General features: G+C 54.1%; 1 protein-coding gene across 2 annotated transcripts in view; it reads left to right on the forward strand.

Annotated features, from left to right (window-relative positions):
- Window positions 1-998: 998 nt before the first annotated feature.
- ST3GAL2 (ST3 beta-galactoside alpha-2,3-sialyltransferase 2) overlaps window positions 999-11,601 on the forward strand; it is a 33,740-nt gene continuing 23,137 nt past the window's right edge. The window contains exons 1-3 of one of the 2 annotated variants that reach the window (XM_011976776.1): window positions 999-1,391; window positions 2,591-3,949; window positions 7,039-7,232. In XM_011976776.1, coding sequence (XP_011832166.1) covers window positions 3,611-3,949; window positions 7,039-7,232 — 533 coding nt within the window. In that variant the 5' untranslated portion in view covers window positions 999-1,391; window positions 2,591-3,610. Of the gene's footprint in view, window positions 1,392-1,449; window positions 3,950-7,038; window positions 7,233-11,601 lie in introns of those variants that run through there. The other variant, XM_011976775.1, reaches the window with a different exon arrangement.

Raw genomic sequence — 11,601 nt, forward strand, 5'->3', positions numbered from 1 at the left:
CATGTTGGTCAGGCTGGTCTCAAACTCCCGACCTCAGGTGATCCACCCACCTTGGCCTCCAAAAGTGCTAGAATTACAGGCGTAAGCCACCACGCCTGGGCTTTTTTTTTTTTTTTTGAGACAGGGTTTTGCTCTTGTCACCCAGGCTGGAGTGCAATGGTGTGATCTCGGCTCACTGCTACCTCTGCCTCCTGCGTTCAAGTGATTCTCCTGCCTCAGCCTCCCGCGTAGCTGGGATTATAGTTGGCCACCACAACGCCTGGCTGAATTTTTGTATTTTTAGTAGAGATGGGGTTTCACCATGTTGGCTAGGCTGGTCTTGAACTCCTGACCTCAGGTGATCCACCTGCCTCAGTCTCCCAAAGTGGTGGGATTACAGGCATGAGCCACCAGGCCTGCCTTCTCTGAGCTCTTTGTATCGAGGTACGCATGGTCTTATCATGAATGATCTGAGTAGCTGTGAAGGGGAGCGAGCCCATGACGCAGTGGGCAGCTGAGAGGCACAGGTAGAAATGAACTGTGAGAGAGTCAGTGCCAGGTCACTTTTGGGATTTTTAGTGCATGTCAGGGGGCCTCTGATTTTTTTTTTTAGCTCCTCCCCATGGCTCCATTTGCCCTCACCACAGCAAGCTGAGCAGCCTAAGTTTGCAGTAACACCTGGACCTGGGGCTCCCAAAGCAAGGGCCTTTGCCAGATGTTCTACTTCTCTGCTCTTTCCAGACATGTTGTCAAAACCAGGGATTTTCCTCTCCCCAACAGGCAGTGCAATTCCATCAGGTGCCCCCTGCGTTGATCTAGCATCCCAAGGAGTTAGTGACCTCTGATTGAGTTGCTTCCTTTGGAAGCCTCCTGTGCCAACTTTGCCCAGCCCCCGCCTTCAGTGGCCACTGCAGGACTGCCTAGCCAGAAACCAGGTCTCCCCAAGCAGGACCTCTTGCTCCCATCAACTGCAAAGTGACTGCCTTCCAGGGCCACCTGCCTCATGACTGGCTCTCCTCAGGTCACAGGAAGCTGGGAGCGGAACCCTGAAAGGACTTGAGTTCTTTCCTTAGATGCTGAGCATGCAGCAGGCAGAGGGAGAATGAGAGGAGACAAGGACCTGGCTTCCCGTCTACAGTTTGTTCAGACAAGGCCATGACTAGAGTGGGATCTGCTAAATGGGTACAGCAGAACATTGGAAGAAGCACCTTTGAGCCAGTACTGCTGGGGTCTCTGGATTAGAGCCAGGAGCCCTGGTGAGGCCTGTGGGTGGGGCTTCACTTGTGACCCTGAGAAGCCAACTCCACATCTTCCCTCTCACTCCTGAGCCCTGGGTGGTTCAGGGAGGCCACAGCCTTTCTGTGCCCTGACCTATCCCAAAGTCACCTCTATTCACAAGGTCGTGACCTTAGGTAAGTTCCTCTAGTTTTGTGAACATCATTTTCCCACCCAGAATAATGTCCTTATTGCAATATGTTTGTTCCATTCCCTGCTGGCTTTGTGGCCACAAATGGAGGGACAGCTAGGTTTCTTGAACACAGAGCCTGAGAGGCCTTGTCTGCAGCTGCTGGAAGCAGCCAGGAGACCCCAAAAGTGGGCTGGAGACTTCAACAAGGATCGGGAACAGGGCTGCGCTGAGAGGCCCAGGGGCTAGGTCAGCAGCGCTGCTAGGCGGATTTGGAGGGGAGCTGGGGAGAGGCGAGGCAGCCAGCTTTGCAGGATTCCCACGGCACAGAGCCAGTGCTCAGGGGTTCCCTTCTCAGCGTTCCTCTCACCTGCTGTGATTCTCTCGCACCTGGCATGGATCCGAGCTCCTTTCCTTATGGCTGAGACCCAAACTGCCTACAAGTGGCCTCTTCTCCCTGTTCTTGCCTGGAAGGGTAGCATGGGGCCTTAGGCTGTCAGCACTACCCGGGACCCTGGCATTCACTTTGTCCATAATGTACATATGGATGTAGGCAACTGCCCTCAGGGCTGTCTGGGGGCAGGACCAAGCCCAGCAGCCACACCTCCTGACACAGCCAGGTTCTCCCCCAACGTCGGAGCTGACAGGACTGTTCATGGTTCACTGAGTGGACCCAGCAATGCCTCATTGATAATCCACAGTTGAGAGAAGAGGGGCGGTCAGAGACCGGCCAGCCCTCCCTTCTAACTGGGAGAGGCCTCTGCAGGCACTGACAGGCTCCAAAGAGCGCTGTGGGAGCAGTCAGCATCCATAGTCCCCTGGGATCTTCCCTGGGCTGTTTTCTCTGACGTTTCACCTGAAACTAACTGTACATAGCTGGGCTAGGAACCTTCTAAATCTGATACTTCCAGCATGTGGCTTAGGGAAAAATCACTTGACTCCTTGTTTACCTTCTGGCTAAGAAGTGAAAACTCCGGGTTAATCTAGTCCTCCAGGCCCTGGAGTCCCACAGAGTGATGCTGTCTGTACAACTAGAGGGCAGAGCCCTTGGTCATGTCCACCCTTTGATTAAGTGGGCATCTCCTGTGCTGCTAGCTTTGTCCCCTCTGGGACTTGGGGTGGGGTTGGGACAAAGCCTGGTGCTGGGACAAAGCCTGGTGCCCGTGCGATTCATCTGCACATTATTTCTCCTCTCTGCCATTTTAGGGTCGCACTGCGGCAGCCTGGCGCTCGACATGTGAAAGGGAACCTGTCAGGATTACTGCGAGCTAACAGCAGGACAGGCTGGCCCCGGGGAGCGGGGACGGGCAGAGCAGCTGCTGAACCTGGGCCAGCAGTACCAGGAAGGAGACCTGGGCCCTGATGGGGAGCTCAGCACACGCTCGCCTGACCCAGATGGTATTGGACACAGTGCCCCGCTGAACGGCAGCTGTTCCCAACGCCAGAGGACCCCACAGCCACAGTAGGAGCTTTGCGACCCCTATGCAACTGCAGCTGGGGCTGAGACCACGAGGAGAAGGCCCCAGCACCTCATATGGGAAGCAGTAGGGCAGGACCTACCACGAAAAGGACCTCGATCTCTGCAGCGGAGTTTTCCAGCACTCACAGCCTTCCCGTTTTTCTCCTCTCAGGCCTGGGGTTTGGCTTCCCTCCTCTGGCAGAGGTTTTGGGCCAGGAGGACCAGCCCAGCCGAGGTAGGACACGTGCATGGAACCCAGGTCTCCTGAAGCCCATGTGCTCTCTGTTGTGGTTGGAGTTCTAGGGCTTCCCCGCTGCCGGGGACGAGGGGCCGCCTCATTGTCTGCTCATGAACCACAAGGACCCCGACTGCTCCAGACTGGATTATTTCAAGCCGCCAAAGAGGGGGACCCCTAGAGCTGGCAGCCAGCAATCCCAAGGGACTAGAGGGCTGCGATGGACTGACCTCCCCCTCACCAGGGTGGCGGGAGAGGCAGAGCCTCTGTGGCCCAGCTAGTGACAGACCCGATGAAGCCCTAAGCCGGGGCCCCACCTGACTCAGGGACGGGACAGCCACTCCTGCCAACGTGCGTTCTCCCCACATTGAGGGAGAGCGTGGCAAGGGACCCCTGCCACTGTCCCCTGCTACAGCACGTGCCCCTATGCCCTTTGCATGTGGTGCCAGAATAGACAGGCTACACTGTGTCTGGCCCCTCAGTGGGCTGGGAAAGGAGTGGCCACGGTGACCACCACCCACCTGCTGGCACCATGAAGTGCTCCCTGCGGGTGTGGTTCCTCTCTGTGGCCTTCTTGCTGGTATTCATCATGTCCCTACTCTTCACCTACTCGCACCACAGCATGGCCACACTGCCCTACCTGGACTCGGGGGCCCTGGGTGGGACGCACCGGGTGAAGCTGGTGCCCGGCTATGCCGGCCTGCAGCGCCTTAGCAAGGAGGGGCTCTCGGGCAAGAGCTGCACCTGTCGCCGCTGCATGGGTGACACTGGCGCCTCCGACTGGTTTGACAGCCACTTTGATGGCAACATTTCCCCCGTCTGGACCCGAGAGAACATGGATCTTCCACCGGATGTCCAGAGGTGGTGGATGGTAAGAGTTGCTGCCCCCTTCCAGGGATCTGTCCCCGGTTTTAAAGCCACTCAGGGCCCCCTCTTGGATTTCTGGCCCCCAGAGTCTTGACAAAGTGTAATGCCTGTTTGACCAAGCCATTTATAGGATCACAGATGACTGAAGGGCAGAGCGAGCATCGACCTGATGGAGTGGACTAGTATTTTCCAGTGCCTGTAGGACCTGAGCATAGGCCAGAAATGCCTCCTGGACCAGGCAGGCAGCACGGACACAGGGAGCAGGTGGGAGTGAGGAGTACAGCCATGGGGGGCCTGCCCCAGAGGAAGGAGGCAGCCACCCCTTGGCCCCAGCAGTTGTTGCTGCACAAGGCTGGATCTGGGTTTTTTTTTTAAGCAAACCCAGAAATCCAGATTTTAAAACTAAGTATCCTAATTTATGAACATTGACTCACAATAATTGTTTTCTATTTGTTTGTTTGTTTGTTTTTTGAGATGGAGTCTCATTCTGTCACCCAGGCTGGAGTGCAGTGGTGCCGTGATGGCTCACTGTAACTTCTGCCTGCAGGTTCAAGTGATTCTCCTGCCTCAGCCTCCCTAGTAGCTGGAATTACAGGCGTGCGCCACCACCCTCAGCTCATTTTTTTGTATTTTTAGTAGAGACGAGGTTTCACCGTGTTGGCCAGGCTGGTCTCAAACTCCTGACCTCAGATGATCCTCCCGCCTCAGCCTTCCAAAGTGCTGGGATTACAGGTGTGAGCCACTATGCCCAGCTGAAATAATTGTAAATACCATTAAAACAGAGCTTCTTGCTTGGTTCTTTACAATTGCTGGAAGACTTTTTACTGGGCTGGGATAAGAAAGCCTTGTAGGGAAGGCTGGGCGCGGTGGCTCATGCCTGTAATCCCAGCACTTTGGGAGCCCAAGCTGGGCGGGTTACGAGGTCAGGAGTTTGAGACCAGCCTGATCAACATGTTGAAACCCCGTCTACTAAAAATTAAAAAAAAAAATTAGCCAGGCATGGTGGCAGGCGCCTGTAATCCCAGCGACTCAGGAGGCTGAGGCAGGAGAATCACTTGAACCTGGGAGGCAGAGGTTGCAGTGAGCCAAGATCACGCCACTGCACTCCAGCCTGGGCAACAACGTGAGACTCTGTCTCAAAAAAAAGAAAAGAAAAGAAAGGTGTGTAGGGAAGACTTAATCTATTTTATGAAATAAAGTGTTGCCTGATTCTAGAGTTAAAAAAAACAAGCAATGTAAAGAACCGTCAGGGGCTAAGGGAGTTGAAGGGGTGGGGCTGGGGGGTTCTCCCTGTCTTTCCAGTCATCACTTTTCTGCTACTTGTAATTCCTTCTGCCTCGCCCCAAGGCTCTGGAGTCACTCCCCAGGCTCTGCAGGCCATCTGGTTGCCACACATGTCATGGGTGGAACCATGTCAGCACTGAGCCCCTGCAGGCTCCCAAGCTGTGAGGGATGAGCTCATGTGATCAGGCTTATCAGAACGATGCCACAGAACATGCCTTCCAGCCCAGACTATCAGAGTGCCCAAGGACCGGGGTCTGCAGAGCTAGGGCCACTAGGAGTCCCGTGGGCTGTTACTGTGACAGCTTTTTTTGATACAGGTTCTCACTGTCTTTGCAGTGGCACAGTCTTGGTTCACTGCATCCTTGACCCCCCCCCAGGCTCAAGCGATCCTCCTACCTCAGCTTCAGAGTAGCTGGGACTACAGGCGCGCACCACCACACCTGGCTAATTTTTATATAGGAATTCTTGTCTCAATCTCTCCCTACAGATCAATCTCCCATCTCCCCTGAGCAGGCCCTGCTCACCCACAAACCCATTGAGTTACGGCTCCATCCACAAAATGTTTTATTTTATTTTTATGTGGGTTTTTTTTTTTTTTTTTAGTAAAAATAATTCCAACACTTTTGAGTAAAAGTAATTTACTTTTGAGTAAAAGTAATCCCACACCTTGGGAGGCCAAAGCAGGTGGATCACCTGAGTTCGGGAGTTCGAGACCAGCCTGACCAATATGAAAAAACCCCATGTCTACTAAAAATACAAAATTAGCTGGGCATGGTGGCATGTGCCTGTAATTCCAGCTAGTCAGGAGGCCGAGGCAGGAGAATCGCTTGAATCCAGGATGCGGAGGTTGCAGTGAGCCAAGATTGTGCCATTGCACTCCAGCCTGGGTAATAAGAGTGAAACTCTATCTCAAAAAAAAAAAAAAAAAAATCAGGATTTCATTTTTCTTATTTCATATGAAATCCTTACTTTCTTTTTTTTTTTTTTTTTTTTTTGGGACGGAGTCTCGCTCTGTCGCCCAGGCTGGAGAAAATCCTTACTTTCATTGTCTCTTGAAAAATGGGAAACTTTGGCCCTTCTGGGCTCATGATCCCACGTGGCAACAGTTGGCTGAAGTTGCCCTTCTTTGCCGGGGCTCAGATCTGTTGGGTGTGGACCTTACCTACCATGTGACTCCTGTGTGGTACCTGCTGGGTCCCTAAGCATCTGATTGGTGCTGCCTCGTTTCATGGTCTTTGACCACCAGCTGGTTAGTACAGGTCTCGCTGGTAGGAGGGGACACCAGGACACCAGTTTTATTCCAGCCATTCTGGCTCTGAAAGAATTATCAGCCTCTCTGCCCTTCCCTGGGTGGGGGCTCAGGGAGTGGCTGGACTGTTGCCCTAGACGCGGCTTCTGCAACCCCAGTCCTCAGCCTGAGTGCTGAGGGCGCCCCCTGTAGGCTGACCAGGAAGGAGCCCCTAAAGGAGGCTGCTCTGTTCCGTGGCCCAGGCCTGCAGGTTCCCAGAGAATGTGTGAAAGGCACCTTGATCCAGAGCCCCTTCTAGTGCATCAGAGCCACCCGTGACTAGCAGGGCACCCAATCTCCGGACGTTGAGACTCACTCACAACTGGGGACTTCGCTGTCGTTGAGAGAGGGAGAGACCCTCACTGCCCAGAGGAAAGAATCCCTGTTCCCTGGCAGAGCCCTGGATAAAGAGGCCTGTGCCCAGGCACTGGAGAGTGAGAGCAGAAGGGGGGGGATGGGGCCCCTCCTTCTTCACACACCTCTCCCCTTCCTCATTTTCCGTCTTCCTCTCCCTTCCATAGATGCTGCAGCCCCAGTTCAAATCACACAACACCAACGAGGTGCTGGAGAAGCTGTTCCAAATAGTGCCCGGCGAGAACCCCTACCGCTTCCGGGACCCCCACCAGTGCCGGCGCTGTGCTGTGGTGGGGAACTCCGGCAACCTGCGGGGCTCTGGCTATGGGCAGGACGTGGACAGACACAACTTCATCATGAGGTGAGCCCCTGCGGAGCCCAAGGGTGGGTCCAGGACGGGCCTCCGGGAGGGGGACTGCTCTCCTCTGCTATGTCTGGCAGAGTGCATGCTGCCAGTTACCAATGTGCTCTGGGGCCCTGCCTCCCAGCGTCTTTCATAGCAGGCTTGGAGCTCTCTCCTTTGCCTGTTTGGGGTGGATGGGGAGCCAGAATCCCAAATCTAAGGGGATTTGAGGCCTGCACTCTGTTTTTGCTTGAGGCCTGCACTCTGTTTCCAATGCTCTGAATTCCTCTGGAAACAGCTGACATGAGATTCCTGGCTGACGTTTGGTGAAAAATCCCACCAGAGGCCGGGCACGGTGGCTCATCCCTGTAATTCCAGTGCTTTGAGAGGCTGAGGTGGGAGGATCGCTTGAGCCCCAGGAGTTAGAGACCAGCCTAGGTAACATGGCGAAACCCTGTGTCTGCAAAAAATTTTTAAAGATTAGCTGGGCATTGTGGTGTGTGTCTGTATTCCCATCTACTGGGGTGGCTGAGGCAGGAGGATTGCTTGAACCCAGGAGTTCGAGGCTACAGTGAGCTATGATTGTACCAGTTCACTCCAGCCTGGGCAATAGACTGAGACACTGTCTCAAAAACAAAAATTCCCATCAGAAGCCGGCCCTGTCCTCCTCATCCCCTCAGCAGCTGAGCGAGTGAGGGCCCCAAGCCCAGCTAGCATCGTGCTTCTCAGCAGCAGGTGATTCTCTCTGGCAGATGCACGGAATGCAGATGTCGTGGGTGCTAAAAGGAGCTGTTTGGTATTTACTCTGGGGCTCCTTCATTCCCAAGACGTCTATTCCCCGCCATGAGGAGGGGAGAAGAGTTGGGAGGGCTTTCAGTCCTGACCGAGACTCTGCAGCGAAGGCCTGGGCATGAACAGGGAACGGGGGCAGGCTCGCAACCTGAACATGGGCTGCTTGCTCTGCTCCAGAGCCTGTGTTTTCTGATGTCCCCCCTTGACTTGGCTGGGGACAAGAAATGCCACAGTGGGGATCCTTCTACCCAACTCCTTGATGGAGGAAGAGCCTGAAGAACCGAGATCCTGCCAATGCCCAGTTTTCACTCATCTCTTAGGCTGAGCACTGCAGAAAGACCAGGTTTCCCAGGAGGCAGAAGGAAGGGCTTTGTCTTAGAAACTGTTACTGTCTCCATAGCAACACAAAGGCAGCAATATGTCTCGGAGGCATTCAGCATTCCATGTAAGACCTTCCTCATGTTGGGAAATGGTGCAAGTGGGAGGGTGAACAGGATGGACTGGACCCTGTCCAGGACCCTGGAACCACCTGAGGATATCCATATCCTCCAACTGCTGATACCCCAATGGGAGAGAGATGGGATGGGAACTGGTGTTAGAGGGGCCTCTCCTCTTTCCAGACACCATGGCCAGGTTGGGAATTGAGGGATCTGTCACTTCCATGCAGCTCTGGGCACTTGGAAAGCCCAGGACAGTGCTCTCAGCTGCCTGAAGCACCTGCATCAGGTTTGAGCTTTCACTGGGCAGGCACCTACGTGATGGTCAGGAAGCTCCTGGGTGGAAGCCCTGCAGGCCCAAAAGGACTGGCTCTAAGTTTCCTGGCCGGTACTGTCAGGCGGGGCTGCAGAAAGAAATTTATAAGGCTGGGCGCGGCAGCTCACGCCTGTAATCCCAGCACTTTGGGAGGCCGAGGCAGGCAGATACCTAAGGTCAGGAGTTCAAGACCAGCCTGGCGAACATGGTGAAATCCCATCTGTACTAAAAATACAAAAATTAGCCGGGCATGGTGGTGCATAACTATAATCCCAGCTACTCAGGAGGCTGAGGCAGGAGAATCGTCTGAACCCAGGAGGCGGAGGTTGTAGTGAGCCAAGATCATGCCATTGCGCTCCAGCCTGGGCAACAAGGGAGAAACTGTCTCAAAAAAAAAAAAAAAAAAAATTTTATAGATGCTTCCTCCCGGGGGCCAGATAAGGAAGTGGGGTGGTATAGAGTGGACCCCAGAATCACTTTCTGGAAGGGGTGACCTGGGTAGTAATTGGCCATCTGCTGGTCTAAGGAACTGGCTGGCAGTGGATAAGCTGGGCTTGCTGGTGTGAGCCTGTAGTCCTAGCTACTCGGGAGGCTAAGGCAGGAGGATCATTTGAGCCCAAGAGTTTGAGGCTGTGGTGAGCTGTGATGGCACCACTGCACTCTAGCCTGGGCAACAGAGCAAGACCCTATCTCAAAAACAAAAACAACAGATGGCACTGGGGGTGACTCCAATTGTAGGCATATCCAAGTTTGGAACCAATGGTCCTGGAAGCAAGACCCACTGGAGGGCTGAACTGAGTTACAGCAAGATGATGGCCTGATCCACCTGTGCCCCGCCCACCTTGCTGCCATTCCCTCCTCCTCTTTGTCCTCTGAGCCCTGTGGACCGCTTCAAGTCCAGTTAAGCTGATCTTGCCTCAGTTGGCCTGCAGATCCATCCACAACTCCGAGAACAGTGCCCTCTAGACAGGAGGCGTGCCACAGATACATGCAGGAGTGAAGGAGACTAGGCAGCCAACAGCAGGTCCTAACCAGGGAGTACACACCCCACTTGTGCCCTGGTCTGAATACTTCTTTAGCTGCTGGAGGCAGCCAGGGACAGATAGATTTCTAGAATGCCGTGTTCCCGAGTCCCAGAGATGCAGCTCATCCTCCTTGTCCTGCTCTGGCCCCTTTCCAGGGCGTGGCTTCTCCAGGATGAATCAGAGCCTTGAAACAAAACCTCGTCCCTGTTAGAGTGCCATGTTCCTTCCCTTTCCTGTGGAGGCTGTGAAACATCTTTTGGGACCTCTTGCTCCCTTCATTCCCAGATATTTCGAAGCTGGTGACTGGCCAGCCACGGGGGAAGTGAGGGAGGGCCAGGCTCTGTAGCACGGCCAGCCTGGAGGCAGGGTGACCCTGGCTGACAGGTCCCATGGGGACTTCATGACAGCTCGGGCTGCCAAGTCGCTGTAGAAGGTGGGTCTTCAGAAGCCAGCCTGGGCTGGATGCAGCCCTGTGCTCTGCAGAATCTCTTGGCCTCACCATCTCTGGTGAGATGTTTGTTTCTTAGGTCCTCTCAAGTGTACACCTTGGCTGGGCGCGGTGGCTCACGCCTGTAATCCCACTACTTTGGGAGGCTGAGGCAAGAGGACTGATTGAGCCCAGGAGTTCAAAGCCAGCTTGGGCAACATGGCGAAACCCCATCTCTATTTAAAAAAAAAAAAGGGAGAAGAAAAAGAGCATACCTTGATCCTAGCTCCTGCCCCACCCAGGCCCCGGCCAGCCTGTGTCACCAGCCCAGTTCCTCCACCTCCTGCTTACCCCTGCCATACCCTGGGCAGCTGAGACACACTTCTGGCTCTGACATACCCTGTTAAGGCTTCCTCTCCAACTGCTCTGTTCCTCACAGGCCCCATGGTGCTTGGCAGGAGGCAGGTCCAGACTGCGTCAGTGTGACCGTAGGACCCCAATGCCTGTGTGGGGAGTTCAGCAGCCCACAAGCTGTTAAGAGTTATTCATGGGTGGGAAAGATACTTCTTGGCTCTTCTAGGAGACAGGATCTCTAAACCCTAAAGACTGGGCTCAAAGGGGCAGTTCACTGAAAGACATGAATTTGGGGGAGAGGCAGGAACTAGATCCCTATTCTGGAGACAGAGCGTGTTAGTTTCTCTGGAAGAAATTCTAGGTATCTGCTTGAAGCTAGCTAGAACGAAGTGGTTAGGAACACAGATGTCCTCTAGGTTTTGAGACCTCCAACCCCAAAGCACCCTCCAGACCCTCAAGGGAAAATGAGAGGTAGGGGGCACAGCGATGTGACCGGCAGGGCAAGGGGACAGCACAGCCCACTGTCCTCCCCAGTCCCGTCCTTGATGAAGATAGCGTGGCATCCCCTGCAACACAGCAAGTCCTCACCAAGGCCAGCTAGCTGCTGCCAGCCACTGTAAGGACAGGGAATGTTTGTGCTGGTTTTAAAGAACTGGCATAAAAAGCCGGGAGAGCCACCTAGGGACTGCGCTCCCTCCCTCCCTGGGTCCCTGTGCTCCTAGTGGAGGGCCAGGTTATGATCACCCTGCCTTGGTAGTCGTGATTCCACAAGGTAAACAGTCATAACAGAAAAAAAAGACCAACAGGTTTGTATTTAAACCTAGTTCACCTGTTACGTAAGATGCATACTAAAAAGGGGAGCTTTGGTTTTTACTTGTCTTGTATTTTGCATAAATTGAAAGGAAGTGGGGCCGGGCGCAGTGGCTCACGCCTGTAATTCCAGCACTTTGGGAGGCCGAGGCAGGCGGATCACGAGATCGAGACCATGGTGAAACCCTGTCTCTACTAAAAATACAAAAAATTAGCCCGGCGCGGT

The sequence above is a fragment of the Mandrillus leucophaeus genome, unplaced genomic scaffold (assembly GCF_000951045.1).
Source record: "Mandrillus leucophaeus isolate KB7577 unplaced genomic scaffold, Mleu.le_1.0 Scaffold17, whole genome shotgun sequence".
In the NCBI taxonomy this organism is placed as follows: Eukaryota; Metazoa; Chordata; class Mammalia; order Primates; family Cercopithecidae; genus Mandrillus; species Mandrillus leucophaeus.